This window comes from Schistocerca gregaria, chromosome 4 (assembly GCF_023897955.1).
Source record: "Schistocerca gregaria isolate iqSchGreg1 chromosome 4, iqSchGreg1.2, whole genome shotgun sequence".
In the NCBI taxonomy this organism is placed as follows: Eukaryota; Metazoa; Arthropoda; class Insecta; order Orthoptera; family Acrididae; genus Schistocerca; species Schistocerca gregaria.
Genome location: NC_064923.1, coordinates 586,461,975 through 586,479,328, shown reverse-complemented (window position 1 = coordinate 586,479,328; position 17,354 = coordinate 586,461,975). Strand labels below are relative to the sequence as shown.

The 17,354-nt window shown below is 38.7% G+C and overlaps 1 protein-coding gene across 1 annotated transcript in view; it reads left to right on the top strand.

Moving 5' to 3' along the window:
* The window catches only part of LOC126267477 (kininogen-1-like), a 191,082-nt gene that overhangs the window by 161,854 nt on the left and 11,874 nt on the right, over positions 1 to 17,354 (top strand). The window contains exon 16 of the mRNA XM_049972759.1: positions 7,384 to 7,494. Coding sequence (XP_049828716.1) covers positions 7,384 to 7,470 — 87 coding nt within the window. The 3' untranslated portion in view covers positions 7,471 to 7,494. The remainder of the gene's footprint in view (positions 1 to 7,383; positions 7,495 to 17,354) is intronic.

Below are 17,354 nucleotides of genomic sequence, written 5' to 3'. Positions count from 1 at the left end.
TTAGTGTAGTTCACAAAATTCCGATGCTCTAGGAGTATCCTCTCATGCCGTGTATCTTTTATGACGTAATGTATGATCTTTCCAAACTTTACACATATGTACATTCAGGCTTCCTATGTCATGATAGCTGAGCAAGCGCAGTGTCGCCTGTTATCTGTGCTCTCTGAGAACTGCTGAAACAAACCTATTTCTAACAGTTTGCGGGAAAATATTGTCAATGGTGGTTTAACCAGTTACTTTGAAAGTAAATATCCTTTTACGTAAGTTGGACTATGTGCAAGAATGTACCATGAATTTATCAAATCACAGAGCATTTGACACTCATTTAAAAATCAACTCTTTGATGACGAGCCATTTAGAAGAATTTCAAAGCCCAAAGATCAGACATTTATGTTATTTTTAAAAATGTTACTGGCACATTGATGATATATATCTTGAAGTGTAACATGCACAAAAAAGATCAACATTATATGTGAAAGCTTAGCTTCTCTCGCAGCTTATTAACCTTAGAGATAAATATAATATGTGAATGCTTTACTTTTCTTGTAGCAACACTATGTGTATTAATTTAAACTATTAACTTTCCCTGTTTGTGTGTTCGTGCTACTTAACAGTGATGTTGCTGTTGGCTGACTTCATTATGTGTCCTATGCTCTGAATATCCGCTGTCATCGGCTGGTGAGATCATGTGACACGAGCTATGACTGTCATACAAAAGCGCATCACAATCTCTATTTCAGTGATTCACAAAGTAACATGCAGTGTTTGGTGGAATTCCAATGTATACTTTTGTAATATGAAAATATGCAGTGTACATGTTGGTGCACATCAAAGATATTTCCAAAATGTGTCTTTTTCTCTGAGTTTCATTTTCTAAACTGCCAGGAAATTCCACATTTGTGAATAAAACCATAACCATTCAAAGGATTGATAAGGAAAAATATACTGTCACTTAACACGGTAAAAGTGTGTTTTCACCCAGGAGAAAGTGTGTTTTTAACCAGGAAATCCGGGAATTTTTTTTCCTTGTCTGCGTATACACCCTGAATTGCAGCAGCATGTACAGATACCCTGTGACACACAAAATAGGTCCAGATTGCACATACTTAACATTGTTGAAGAAACAATGCTGCATAACTGAATGTCACTTTGACCCATAAAGGTGAAAGTGAATGCAACCACATCACATTGTTTTTGCTTGTTATATACCTCTCCATGTTAGAAAACAGTTCTTGTCATGGCTTCAGTTGATGGAAATGGACAGCATTTCACAACATAATGTTTTCACTGAGAAAGAAATTGTTGTCACTTTAGAGTATGAAAGTGTAGAAACGTTTTTGAGAGTGGCTGACAACTGCAAGCCACTGCATTAACTGTCAATCTTCTGTAGGCACTTCTGAATTTTACTACAGCAGTCCGGTGTTGCAACCTTACTATAGGCAAAAGCATTGTCTGCCAACAGCCTCACAAAACATCAAGTGCTCCAGTAAAGCAGTATTTCATTCTTTGTAGTAATGTGGAATCCATCCCCTTTTTATTTTTACTGTGCTTTGCCTTATACAACAATCTTTTATCTTTATTTCCCCTGTAAAAAACTGAAATTGGTCTTTCCTGCTATACACAGTGAGTTGAGTGAAGTATGACAGCTAACTAATTCTGGAAAAGTCAGTTGTGTGGTATTGTTTCTTCAACAGTGAAATTTTAAATATGCATGATAGTGGGGTAGTCAAACTAGTTTTATGTTGTATGATTTGAATGCAGTCAATTTTCTCGAAATTATGTGATAAATACAAGACATGGTAACTGAAGTCAACTAATTCATTGTCTTGAGCAATGTAACTGCTGTATGCTGGGCTTGGCATGGTGTGTTCTGCATAAATAGGTGAGGCAGGAGAGTTTGGAACCTTCCAGAAGGAGGCTTAAGCGATGCATTTGTGAGCAGGTGAGTTGTGGAGCATCAGTCAGCTCCAGTCCACTGTGCAATGAAGTGCTCAGATAGCTTGAGGGACCACTTCTGTACGAGTATTGTGCATCCACTTTTTGTTTCACTCATTGTCCAGTATGTAACTCATGCTCTACTAAGTGTGTACCCCTGATCACTGTTAAAATTATTATGATTTAGTGTAAGCATGGCTGTCTCTTTTATAATTGAATATCCAAATGAAGATGTATGGGAAAAACCTCTCATCTTTTCAGATAGTATTTTATGCCCATCTCCTGCACAGTGTTCAGCCTTGGACAACTTCTCCAGCACACTGTGATTCAGGGGGCATGCATGCTCATCTCTACTAAAGATGATATCAGGGACATCTGTCTGAACTTAGTTTATTGTAAACTATTCAGCTCAGATAATGTGAATACTTATGTATTCAAAGAAGTTAATTAGACTGCCTGACAAAAAAAGAGAAGCAGGTGGTAGGAGAGGAGGAAATGAAGTGAAACTTTGTAAGCTGAGAGGCTGTATGATGTTAAGGCAGTCCATTTTACAATGGTCTTTGCAATATGAGGCCACTTTTCAATATGCTGCATACCCTCTGGCCTAGATGTGTGCATTGATTCAGTTGGGAAGGGTGTCATAAAGCCATTGTATCTCCTCCTGAGCAAGGTGGCCCGCAACTGTAGTGACTGGTCCTTGATATTCGGGAAACTGATGTTGAGATGAAAGTGATGCTCACTCTGGTTGCACACGTCATACTGGGGACAGATCTTGAGATCTTTCTGACCATGGGAGCACCCAACATCACACTGACAATGCTTAGAGACATGACTACAAGTCTTTTGCGATGGAGTCCTTGCATAAAAAGTTATCGGTTTATTTACTGCGTCAAATTTGGATAGCATCCCAAGCTTTCAATGACTACCTCCGTCATCTTCATCAGTGGTAAAACTGACTGTCGCGGACCAGTGAGTCTTCCGCTTTTATAAGCAGTGGACGGCTTCTCATTGGCTGGATGACGTCACGGTGAAAATGGCGCGTACCAAGGTGGTGGCCTCTATATCCATAGATTTTCTTTGCGCGCTTTATCCAGCATTGCTTGCAGCGCCATCCATCGCAACAGGCGGAGAACTGTGAGCAATGTGAGAAGTCTCCCTCTGCGCTCTTTCTTTATCAATTGTGCACTTCCATGCATTGCTGAGTGCATAACCGGAGTCTCTGTTGAAATTATTTTCACAGAGTCTAATTTCAACTGCTTCCCTGATGACAGAGTCCCAATAGTTTGAAGTGTGAGCAAGTACTCTTGTTTCATTGAATAAAATCTTATGTTTATTTAACAAACTGTGCTCAGCCACCACTGATTTTTCTAGATACCTATTTTTCAGGTGACGCTGATATTCCACACAGTGATTGGCAACAGTTCTTATAGACTGGCCCACATAATTTTTGCCACACTCGCAAGGAATGCTGTAAATCCCCGGTACACTCAGGCCGAGATTTTCTTCCACGGGTCGCAACATCTCCTTAATCTTCCTGGGTGGCAGGAAGACTGGTCTGATTCCCTGCCGGCTCAGGACTCTGCCGATCTTGCTGGTCGTTGCACCGCAGAATGGTAGCCACGCGATGTGTTGGTCCTCTTCATCTGTTCGAACAGCAACATTCCTAGGTTTCTTCGCCAGAGTAGATCTGATATCACGATTGTAATATCCATTTTTTTTTTTTTTTTTTTTTTTTTTTTTTTTTTTTTTTTTTTTTTTTTCCTGAATGTTGTCGTCAGATGGTTAATCTCAGAGTTGAGACGATTCTTATCCGAAATAGTCCTTGCTCTGGGTACCAAGGTATTCAGCACATCTCTCTTCTGAGCTGTGTGGTGAAAACTACGTGCGTTTAGATACAAATCTGTAAGCGTCTGTGGGGCGGCGGGTGGAATTTATGATTGAATAATGATAAATGTGGAATGTCTTTCCCGGCCGATACACCATATGTGGGACGGCGCGTGGAATTATTGTTATTAAAATGTTCCTATGATTTATTTAATGCTGTTGTTTGCTGTTCTCAACACTGGCTCTCTAACTACAATATTGGCAGCCAGAAAGTGATTAGAAAAACCTGAAGCCTGTAATTAGAATTCCTAGTGCCCACTTCCTCTGAGAAATACACTCACAGCTACAGCTTATAGCTCTGAGGAATTAGGGGATTGTCTGGGATTCATAATCAAAAACGATTCACTCTAAAATGTTCACTATATTCTGAAAGTCACTGACCAAAAAGAATCCACATAATCCAACTACCAGAGCAGTTCAGGGTCTAATGCGCTGATGCAACTATAACTGTTCAAATTAAATGTTTAAGTGAATGCTCACCATAATTTGATGATAATGTTCATCAAACGCCACGCTAAATAATGGTAGAATGTCTGTCCTGCGGCAGCATGTGAAAATACGACATACACAAACTGAAGATAGATCATTAAAGTCATCCCAGAATTAACACTTCACTTGAAAACGATTTCATGGTTACGCGTATCCCGAGTAACTTATTACGGCATCCAAGGCTGTTTATAGTAATGATACCGACGCGACGCGACTCCCGGCACAGATGGTGCGCTACTCAGCGTCTGGAGAGAACTGGGGCCTTTCTTTCTCACGCAGTGTTCTTATATATAAAGCTGCGGTGCGGACGGCTAAGGGAACGCCTGATTAAATCTGCTCTCCCGACTAACCGCTGGGCTAGTAATGCACCACTTTTAAGTTATTGAATGAATCATTGCTTCCTTTGCTGATGGCCGATGAAGCTCTCAATTTAAATCAGCACACAGGTAAGTAATCATAATAAAAGTCTGACGTGGCTAAAGTCAAATATTTTGGGCAAGAGAATTAATTTAATTACACGACATGCAGTAGATGAGCTCAGAACTTGCCCTTTGGAGATATGCTATCACTATAGTTTTATAGTTATTCAGTTGAAACTTCACGTCTTTATGATTATCACGGATCTCCCTTCTACTTAAATTTAAACATTCTAGCTTTAATTATTCGCCTACTTAATCTATCTTGCTCCCTTAATTTTTAAGACAAAAACCAGGAAATCATGAATTTCAACTAAAATTTTAATTGGTGAGATCCAGAATACTGTTTCTACTAAATTATTATGCAAAAGGAATCTAAATATACATTTTTAAGTTTCTAGCTCTTTTCTGTTGGGTGGCCGGCCGCGGTGGTCTCGCGGTTCTAGGCGCGCAGTCCGGAACCGTGCGACTGCTACGGTCGCAGGTTCGAATCCTGCCTCGGGCATGGATGTGTGTGATGTCCTTAGGTTAGTTAGGTTTAAGTAGTTCTAAGTTCTAGGGGACTGATGACCACAGCAGTTGAGTCCCATAGTGCTCAGAGCCATTTTTTTCTGTTGGGCCAATAATTTTTATAGAAGAACGTCCAAATTTCGAAAGTGGTTAAAGATATTGAACTGATATTCAACACACATTGATTTAGTAGTACTCCTGACATACTAGAAATGTTTCAGGTTATTTACTTGATTTTTTAAAGTATTGCACAACATTTATGACGTTAGAACTAGTTACAGCGGTCTAGGCTGGCACACTATGGAAAGACTGATGTGAATTTTATGTGGCATGAGTAGGCTGCTTCCCTACATGTCGGTTTTCTGTGCACAGAATGTCTGAGACGTCCATCTGATTTTCGCTGCACCAACACATCCTTCTCCACCTCCACTGTAAATCGTATGTTCTGATGTATACCATTTAAATGATCAATAAACTGCTGCAGTGCCTCATTGCCATGTGGCCAGATTAAAAATGTATCGTCAACATACCTGAAGAAGCAGGATGGACGTAAGGGAGCACTGTTCAACGTTCGTTCTTCGAAATCCTCCATGAAGAAGTTAGCTATGGCTGGTGACAGTGGCGAACCCATGGCTGTTCTGTCAGCCATTTCATAATATTTTACACCTTTCAAAAAATAGGTGGTCGTCAAAGTGTGTCAAAATAACTTCAGTATTTCAGGAGATAAATGAGCATCCAACAGTTTTAATGTATCTTCCACCGGTACCTTTGTAAACAAAGAGACCACATCTAGGCTGATCATGATGTCATTCGGACCTATCCTCATGTGCTTTATGATGTCAACAAACATTTTTGAGTTATTGATATGATGGCTACAGTTGCCGACTATTGGTGCTAATAATTTGGTTAAGTATTTTGCCAACCGATATGTAGGAGGCCCAATAGCACTAACAATAGGTCTCAATGGGACCCCATCCTTATGGACTTTGGGTAGACCATATAACCTGGTTGGCCTTGGTGCTCTTGGTCGTAGATTCTTGGCTAGTTCTTCTGGGAGGCCAGAGTTCTTCAGTAGCTCCCCTGTCTTCCTGCTAAGTGCTGCTGTAGGATCCCATTTAAGAATCTGGTACGTGGCATCTTCCAATAATAGGGCCACTTTCTTATGATAATTGGTAGCATTGAGGATAACTGTGGCATTCCCTTTGTCAGCTGGTAGTACAACTAACTCTTCATCCTTCCCCAATGATTTTAATGCCAGTTTCTCCACTCTGCTTACATTGGTCTTAGGAGGCTTGGCTGTTTGCTAAAATCTGACTAGTTGCGAGCCTTACCTCATCTGCTGCCTCTTCAGGAAGGTGCCGAACCGCTTGCTCTACTCCTTGGAGACATGTGAACTGTTCCCTTGAAAAATGTCACTGTGATGCTGTCACCTGACAGGTAATGCACAAGGGCATGGAACATCCATGATGTAGTGTTGTGCTGTCGGAGTTCTCTTAATCACTACCAGCTGTGATATGAAGTCATACCTGATGGCGCCCCTCTGCACGATGACATGAGTAACACTGCTGTGTCTCTCCCAATCATTGGAAGAATGGAACTTCTCTCTAGTTCACTGACATATTTGCTGATGGTAGTCATCCAGAGCAGTGTAAAACCACAATTCATCATTAAGCAGAATGCAGCGTCATTTATCAGCAGTCCAGGCTTCCTGGTCATGGCAACATTTCAAATACAACCATTTGTGTTGTGATGTTAATGACAGCCTGTACATAGGACAGTAAATCCCTAGTCAGGCTGACCAATGGTATACGATGATGCAGAATGTAGCAGGAAGTAAATTAATTGTTCTCAGTCGTAAACACAGATGTGAAGAGGCTGTGATCTGTTAGGTGCACAGTATGTCTGTCGTCCTAAGTGGTGGTTGGATGTGGATGACCAGAAGCTAGACAATGACTATTCCGGTCCTCAAGTTCCAGATAATGATGCATAACTTTTTACAGAGCAAACACAGTGAGCACACAAAATTTATATTACTAAGGAATTGTAAAACTTCTGTGACTCAAGCACAGAAGTGTGATTTGTAGTAGCACTTGTAATATGTGCACTGACACTAACAACAGCTTTTGATTACCTTTACTTACTGTTTCAGAGAAACCAGATCTGCATTGTGCTAGTATATGAAGTGCTATGGGAAAATAGAATTGAGGCATCAAACATAAAGTGTATTCCAAAGTAAGAAAGCCAGAAGAAGAAGTCATAGGTGAGTGTTAAACTCCATTATGAAATATTTACTTCCATTCCATCTTTTAAGTAGTTTGAAACAAAGAACATTGTTTCTCTCTCCACCTGTTGCAAAGAAAAGTAAGTGTAACAGTAATCGAATTTGTGTCATGAGTCATCCCTCATAGGTATAAAATTTTATTCATTATTGCACACCTTTTCACGTACAAATATTGTGTGACTTCCTGGCTAGTCATGAAGTTGGCTAACTCAGTAAGGCAACAATATTCAACAGTGAGAGGACAGTAGATGTAGGACACTGGATGACATACTCAAATCATTGGCTATTAAAAAAATCATTGGCTATTAAATTCAGGAATCTTCCCGGTGGCAGATAAAGACAGAGAGGGAGACAAATGGGCCGTTGAAACCAAACTCATTAGGTCATTGTAAATCAGTATCTCTTCTGGTTATGTCTATATTTCAGCTGAAGCACTAATATTGTTACATGCCATATGGCCCATACGATAAAAAGGTGTAACTGATTGAGCTTTGGTTACTAGTACAACATTTATACATTTATTGACAACTTTTATAAAGAGCACCACAAAGATACAGATTTAACTGGATAAGTAATTTAGCATGGTAACTGAAAGGGACCTAGGAGGGGAGTTGATGGGTGGTACTTAACCTTGGAGTTGCCTTGCTTGGCCATCATGATCCCTGAGTGGTAAGCCACTGAGATCTTCTCAAAATTTATTTTAACATAAAAGTAAACAGTACATAAGATGATACTTGAGCAATACAGGAAATATATATAATTAAAACACTTCCTTCCTAAAAGAAAACAAAGCAAGCACTATTAATAAAAGAAAACAATTACCATTAAAGCTCTTGTGTTAAAAAATACATTATCAATTAAATCTGTACTGGCATTAAATTTGTCTCGAGCAAATGCAGAACAATTACTCTTTTCTTGAAAGGGGTTTAAGTCCACCAATTCCAGAGAGCAGTCTCAGTTGTATCACCACATACACTTGCCCCACACCCCCCACCAATGGCAATGGCTGACCAACATTTCCATGAACAAAATAAATTTAAAGTAGTTATTACTAGGTAAGATGGCTATGGTCAACTCAAATTCCTTTGAGCAAATTTAGTTAGTTGCAAAACACAAAAATTTCATTCACCCTTACAAGAGCAACACTCAAAACCATTAATAATACATATCTCTTCATGAAGTGGCTGAGACACAATTTTAAACAGGCCAATAATTTCAGCAGAACACAAGGCATAGTTTTTCTAAAAGATTGTCCGTAACTAATTGGCAGTATCAGTATATAAATATGCAAATTTTTCATTAACAGGGATTGGCGTTACTGATTAGTAAAAGCAGTTAGATTAAATATTTAATAGGAAATATCAGACAGTATTAACCAAGCCACTATTTCCGTCAACAGGTAAGTAATTTAAACATCTCAAGTGGAACAGCTCTGACCAGTTATGATGAATACACAATAATTTAAGAGAGTTAATACGACCCAGCGAGGTGGCGCAGTGGTTAGCACGCTGGACTCACACTCGGGAGGATGACGGATCAATCCAGCGTACGGCCATCCTGATTTAGGTTTTCCATGATTTCCCTAAATCGCTTCAGGCAAATGCCAACATAGTTCCTTTGAAAGGGCACGGCCGACTTCCTTCCCCAATCCGGTGAGACTGATGACCTCGCAGTTTGGTCTCCTCCCCCAAACCAACCCAACTCAACTCAACCCAACCCAGAGTTAATACTGAAATGGCCAGGTATTAATAGCCAGCAAAAACTATCAGTTAGACAAATCAGGAAATGTCAGGTACAATTTATTTTCTAACAAACAGCCATAATAACCCATGAAAGTATAGTTGCTATTAGTATGAAACTTTTACGCTCTGTTCAACAAGAAGGACTGTAATAAATCAAGGGAGCCCAGAAACATACACAGCCACATTGCTTCAAGAACATGGCCACGAGTAAACAAGAGAAAAACAAAAGAGCAACACAGTTAAACGCAAGCCTCTAAATTCTCTTGAAGCAAGGACCAACAAGCATAATAATATAGAGCATCACCAAGAAAGGCATACGAGATTTTTATACAGTTAATCAGTGATACTCATACATGGCACACCAAACTTTCAATCAGCTTTACACACAGTGAATGGCACCATTTTAACATAACCTTTTGCAGTTCCCAATACCTCAGCACACTGTACATGGTAATTTCAGGAGACGTTGAAATCACATGGAACATGTAGTTCCACAGGCAAAGTACAATCAAAGCCAAATACAGCCTCTATCACAACTCGGCACCAAACCCAGTGCTGTGGCCATAAGCCCAGTGGCAATAGACTTAAGCACTCTTCTGCACCATGCTTTGGTTGACAGCAGCCATCCATCTCTTCTCGGACTGTCCTGCAACTATCGACATTTACAGAATATATTATATCAATGTTGGCCCTCCACAGCTTGCACTCTGTTGATCACCAAGCCACTTACATCACTCAATGTTCTGTCGGATAAAAACCCTACCAATGGCTGTGGTGCTTTCCCTCTTAGCTGGCACCAAACATTAATATCTTTGCATTCTAAATCGACCACTGAGCAAAATCGATGGGCTAACATCAGTAACAAATTGTTAACAGAAACTTAAATTCAGTGTAATTTAAATGCATTTAGTACCCTAAAACAATAACAGTAAGCATAAGCAAACAATTTGAAAGCAAGTTCCATACCATATTGAGTTGAAAGATGAAACATTTAAAATAGATATTTTAGCAAAGTTAATACAACAATCAGTTATGTGTTCAGAACTCAATTTAATTACAATTCAAATAAATTTAAAATCATAATTATAAACCACAATAAGAAAACAAGTTGGTGCAAAGCACCTTGGGAAAAATGAGTTTATATAATAATACAGTCGTAAAGACAACAGGAGCTTCCCTTGTGTGCTCCATGGGCCTCTCTCACTGCACCTTCTCATAAACATGTACCTTGTTACTTGAACATTGGTACGTCTTAGCACATACAAAATTCAAGGAAATAGTACACAATAATTGTGAAGTAGTCCAGTATTAGAAACAGGAAACAAGCTTGTCTTATTGTGCTAACAACATTTGTAGCTGCTAGTGCATATGACCAGTCATAATCACTGTTCACCACAATGTACAAAAAACATTTAGCCAACCAACTGTCCAACTGACCACACACAGTCAGTATGAGATCTGTATCATGTACAGTGAACGTAATACACTGTTAGCAGCCATCTTAATGTCATGAGTTATAAATGTAGTATAGTGATGCACTGCTCGGGGATAGTGGTCAGATAATGCCGATTTAACAAAGACAAGATGACAGTAGCTGTTCAGAAAAGAATGATGAATAGCACAGCGAACCACATACACTGCATGTACAAGGCATCCGCATTGTGTCTGACATAGAAGAAACATTGACACACACACAAGAAGTTACAATGGCTATTGTCTGCTCAGCTCTAACAAGCAATAAACACTGATCTATACTTGATGACCTCACACAAACAAGCCCTACTCTCAGCTTCCAGCTGTACTTCTGCCTTTGACCAACCAGTACTGTGAAGCCTGCTCACTCAGATCATGGTTCCTCTCTGCAGTCCACACTGTTGGGTAAACATTTCCTCAACCAGAGAGTTATGCCAGACAAGGCAGTTGCTAAACCCCAAGAAGTACTGCCAAACTAGGAACCTAGCCAAGATAGTGTGACACTTGACATATGCCCCCCCCCCCCCCCCCCTCCCACCCTTTCAGTTCAGCAACCCGACAAGAACAACCAGATTAACCTGGAAAATTTGGTTTAATCAGGGTGTATAAACTATAGGGCAACTGGAAATCTGGGAATTTTTTGGGATTCTTGAAATTTTTCATTGTTTTAGTTTTCTGTTAAATTTATGTAATTTTGAATGGTAAGAACCAATACACTAACATAGAATCTTACTTTTGCCCACAACTGTAGAATAATACTGCAGCTATAAAACATAAATGAATGAATAACAGTAAAATAAAACTTTAATTGCAAAGAAAATGCACTATTTACTACAAGTAAACACAGTGCATACACAAGCATCTACCGACAGCAAAATGTGTCAAAGGCTTTAGGATAAAGACTATGTAATACTTCGTAACAACAAACCATTTTCAGTGAGCATGTCATGACAACAGTTTACATTTCTAACACGTCACTGGAAAATGTTGTGAATGGTGGTTTGAGAAGGATTACTTTAAAAGTAAATCTTCTTTTACACAAGCTGAATTATGTTACATGTGAGAATGTGCGATGAATTTCTTAAAATATGAAACATTTGACTCTCATTCAGAATTTAATATTTTGAGGACCAACTGCCTAGAAGAATTTCAGGCCAAGAAGACCCGCCATTTATGCCATAATTTAAAATTTTACTGACACATTTGTGTCTGATGTATCTTAAAGAGTAACACACATTAAAAAAGACCAATATTGTATATGCATGTTTAACTTTTCTTGTATACATTGTATGTATATTAATTTAAAGTATCAACGTTTTCTATTTGTGTGTTCATGCTATTTAAATAATGTTGCTACTGGCTGATATCACATATGCTGTGCACTAAATATCTACTGTCAGCGACTGGCAAAATCATGTGACGTGAATTGTGATTGACTGACAAAAGCATGTCCCAATGTAAATTTCAGTGCTTCAGAAGTTACCTTGCTGAATTTGGTGAAATTCATATTTATACTTTCATAATACAAAAATATGCAGTGTACTTGTTGTCATGATCAAAGATCTTCCCTAAGCGCATTGTTTTTTTTTTTTCTGGGTTTCATTTCCTAAAGTGCCAGGAAGTTCAACATCAGTGTATAAAACTTTTACCATTCAAGAACTGATAAGTTGCACAGCTCTGAGGGAAAGTATATTGTTACTTAGCACAGAAAAATCTACTTTCACCTGGGGTATAAGATTTTCTTATCTGGGGGAAAAGTGTGTTTTCAACCACGAAATCTAAGAAAAACCTGCATTTTTTTTAAAAATTTATTTATTTCTTGTCCCTGTATACAGCCTCTTAATCTGAGAAAGGTGAGCTCTGATTCTCTTGCCTGTTTGTAGATCTGTTACTGACTGTGACTAAGGTGAGAAATCTTTTATTCTCAAAGGGACACTTAAATTTGGGCAACATTTTCTTAATCATCTTTTCAGAGGCTTATGAACTCCTTGAAAATACATCATAAAGGCCTTGTCATCAACTCAGTCATTATTTGGTTGCTGCCCACATTGCATCGTTTGGCTACCCTGCCATGGCTCACTTTAATATTCTTTCGAGCCAACATCCATTTTGCAACCACCTACTAGCATTTCTCTTTTCAGGCAGTAGGTCGCCAGTGGACCACAAATTATGCAGTGGAGTTGCTGTATGGGAGCCCAGGTACAAATTAGCAGGTGTGGATAGTGCTGTGTTAAACATCACAGTTAACAGGTCCCATTCACTCTGATCACTGCTATGAAGGGCTATCAGGGCAGATCTTAGATCTTGGATTTCTCTCTAGTCACGAAATAGGTGACACACTTGTGTAATAATCAAGGTCATCATTGGATCTAAGCACCATCTTCCATCAGCTGATTATCTCTTTGGTTCCTGTCAGCGCAATCAAACCTATGACTTGACCCATATGCAATCACATCTCCTGAATCCCTTATGTAATGAGCTTCGAACTTCAATATTAAATTTCTCCTTGCTCCCTGCCATTATGACTAGTGTTTCATGGTCTGGTCAACATCCAACTGAGTGCTTTATTGTCAGTCTTCAGAACGAATTTTCAATGCTCCAGATAGTATTGAATCTTTTCCATGCCAGACAGAATGGCTGAGGCTTCCTATTCATAAATTGAGTACCTTTTTTATGATTCATTTAATCCCCTCAACACATTGCCAATCTCCTTCTTATCTCTTCCAGCTCCTATAACAAAATGGCTCCAATCCCTAGAGCCAAAACTTCCATCTGAAGAATGAATTCCACTTTGAAGTCCAGTAGGGCTAAGACCAACACAGAATTCAGTGGTTTCTTAAGTGTAAAAAAGAGGCTTCCTGTGAAAGCCTCCGAAGAAATTTGCATCCCTCTCTCCACAACTCTTAAGTGGAGCAGCCTTTTCTGCTTCCTTAAAGAAATTGATTGATGACATCTACTCTCTCTGGATCAATACAAATCCCTTCACCTGAAATTACGTGCACTAGAAACTTAAGAACTTTCAACATTGCAGCGCGTCAGCAATCGTTTGTTAATATATTAATGGACTGAGATCCGCCTCGATTGCGAAAAAACACCTAGTGTTTACCTAGGTTTCGGTGTAGATAACTACACCTTCTTCAGAACAATAAACTCAAAAGTGTATATGTCAATAATTAAAAGCTCAGCATAGCTATATATTTATAAAAGAAAAAGATGACACATAAAAGTACACGTGAACAAAGTCAAAAGAATAACTTAACTTAATGGTGTACACTCCACCTCACATCAGCATGTGTTCGATGGGCCGTGTCCCGTCGCAAACTGCGGCAACCAAACGGTAGCTCGCTTACCAGCTAGACACGCTATCTATGCACATGCGCAAGAAATAGGAAGTTACTTAATGCGCATGCACATAAAAATACGAGAAAGCCTGTATATTCCCAAACGTGGATCAACGTATACCAAAATTAAAATGGACATAACCCGAGACGAGCTAAATACAAGATAAAACCTAAAGATCAGCACACAGGGTTACTGTATCTCGGAAGAGTAACATACATGATTGTTGATTATGACAACTTTTTTATTTATTTATTTATTTATTTTTTTTTTTTTTTTTTTTAGAAGCTGTATGAAAAGTCAGTAGTTAGTCAAATGAGGGTGGGGGGGGGGTGGGGGGGGTTGAGGGGACGTAGTCTAAAGACGACGTGGAGATAAGGATATAGGGATAAAACGTGAGATGTTCACCGGGCTAAAACCACCTACATCGTAAAAAGAATAAAAAGATAAAAAGTAGATGAACAGCTTGACCAACTGCGCTCGCCATATCCTCAAAACTACGAGTGAAAAGAACGAAGTAACGGCGCAAAACCATCAAAAAATTTTTTATTTCTTAGTAGGAGTTGGTCATTGAGGATATTGTCTCTATCATGTTGCAGATGCTTAAAGATCTGCATTTCTTCTAAGATATCTAATTTTAAGCCCTTGACCTCAGCATGAAGTAGCTCAATGTTAACTGGAGGGCTCGGCGCATGAGCCGCTTGCACAAGATGTTCCGCATAAGTAGAGCCTTTAGTACCGTCACCGCTTCGCGTAGGAATATGCTCTTTATATCTGAGACCCAGAGCTCGCCCTGTTTGCCCGATGTAAAATTTTGGACAATCCCCGCATGTAATTTTATATACTCCTGATTTGGAAAGTTTATCGCTCTTACTCTGCAAGGAGTGAATTAAATTCCTATGTAGACTGTTGTTAGTAGAATAGGCGATTCTGAAATTATGGGCTCTGAGTAAACGCCCCAATTTGTAACTTATATTGCCTATGTAAGGGATAGATATTGTTGCCACCTGTTTGTCATCTACCGCATCCCCTAGGGTGGAAGAAGTAATATTTTTTCCCCTTACTTTCTTATTGTACATCTGTCTTACCAACTGTGATCCATAGCCATTATTTATAGCAATATTCTCAAGTGTGACAAGTTCAGTTTCTACCGCATCTGGTGCAAGAGGGATAGCTGTAACTCTATGAATACTAGAATGAGAAAAGGCCATCTTATGGGCGTACGGATGGGCCGAGTCTGCAGGTATAATATAAAATAAATAAATAAATAAATAAAAAAGTTGTCATAATCAACAATCATGTATGTTACTCTTCCGAGATACAGTAACCCTGTGTGCTGATCTTTAGGTTTTATCTTGTATTTAGCTCGTCTCGGGTTATGTCCATTTTAATTTTGGTATACGTTGATCCACGTTTGGGAATATACGGGCTTTCTCGTATTTTTATGCACATGCGCATTAAGTAACTTCCTATTTCTTGCGCATGTGCATAGATAGCGTGTCTAGCTGGTAAGCGAGCTACCGTTTGGTTGCCGCAGTTTGCGACGGGACACGGCCCATCGAACACATGCTGATGTGAGGTGGAGTGTACACCATTAAGTTAAGTTATTCTTTTGACTTTGTTCACATGTACTTTTATGTGTCATCTTTTTCTTTTATAAATATATAGCTATGCTGAGCTTTTAATTATTGACAAAGGTCTTTATAGACACTTTTGAGTTTATTGTTCTGAAGAAGGTGTAGTTATCTACACCGAAACCTAGGTAAACACTAGGTGTTTTTTCGCAATCGAGGCGGATCTCAGTCCATTAATACACTAGAAACTTGATAGAGAAACAGGCAAATACAGTCTTTTGTGGATTTAATGTCAGGTCTGCCTGTCTTAATCACTCAAAAACCTCTTGCAGGTGCTATATGTTCTCCTGAAGCTAGCTACTATCCGCTATTAAATTATCAAGATAATTTGCTGTTTGTAAATGACCTGGAACCATCCAGCCCTAACTATAAGTACATTAAATATGCCGATGATACAAATATACTTATCAAAGGAAAGACCTAGGAAGAGCTCCAAAATGAAATTAAAAAAAGAGCACTACACATGCATCAAAGTGGTTCTCAGTGAACAACTTAATAATAAACACACATAAAACAAACACTATGCATCTACACACAGTGCAGAATAAACAGCCTTTAACTGCAACCATAGAACTGTTAGACAAAAGACTTGAAATTGTAAATAGCACCAAATTTTTGGAAGTTTGAATCCAAGATGACCTAAGATGGCAGAAACACACACAACACCTATGTAGTAAATTAAATACCATTTGTTATAGTATAAAAATTCTTGCTGGATGCACATCTATGCAAGCCATAAAACGTGTACCGTGCCCAAGCAGGATCATTACTAAGATATGGTTTAATTTGCTGGGGAAATTCACCACCCAGCAAAAGCTGTTTTATTGCACAAAAAAGAATTATAAGAGCCATGGAAGGCTTTAGCACCTCGATCTTCATGCAAACCCTCATTTAAAAAGCTTCATATTCTTCCATTACCATGCCTATATATCCTAGAAACAATAATGTTTATACGGAAAGGACCCTCGCAAGCAGGAAAAAAACTGTGTAACAAACTACCTAAAGAAATTAAGGCAATAACTGGCATGCATAAATTCAAAACTGCAGTGAGCGACTACTTGCTACAGAATTGTTACTATAGTGTTGATGAATTTTTATCTACAATGTAAATATGTGAAAAATTTAAATTGTTTATACAATTAAGGCCAAAATAAGAAATGTGTACATTAGATTTATCTGTGTATTATATGTGGTCTATTACATATATATGTGTGTGTCTGTATAGTCAAGGCCAAAAGAACGAAATGTGTGCGTGTAAAATTTATTTGTGAAATGTTATTCCCGTATGTTAGAGTTATATTGCTATATACTGAAAACCATACAGCAGCTTTTTTTCTGTTAAACTTAATTGCAAATTATTTGACTTGTCCTATATTGTTATGTACTCCTGTACAGTGTATGATTCACAGGGCCAATAAATATACTATACTACACTATACTACTACTATACTATACATACCTAAACTTTGTCAGAAAATACGGTATCCATTACCCATGAGAGAATAGTGGCACCTCTAGCTAATCCGAAGGAGGCACCATTAAACCAAAATATGTTCCATTTTGTTATGAATGATATAACAATCTTCAAACCTTCCTCCAACGGTATCTGGTTATACAGGATGTATATGCTCCAGGACAAAAGGGAAAAACC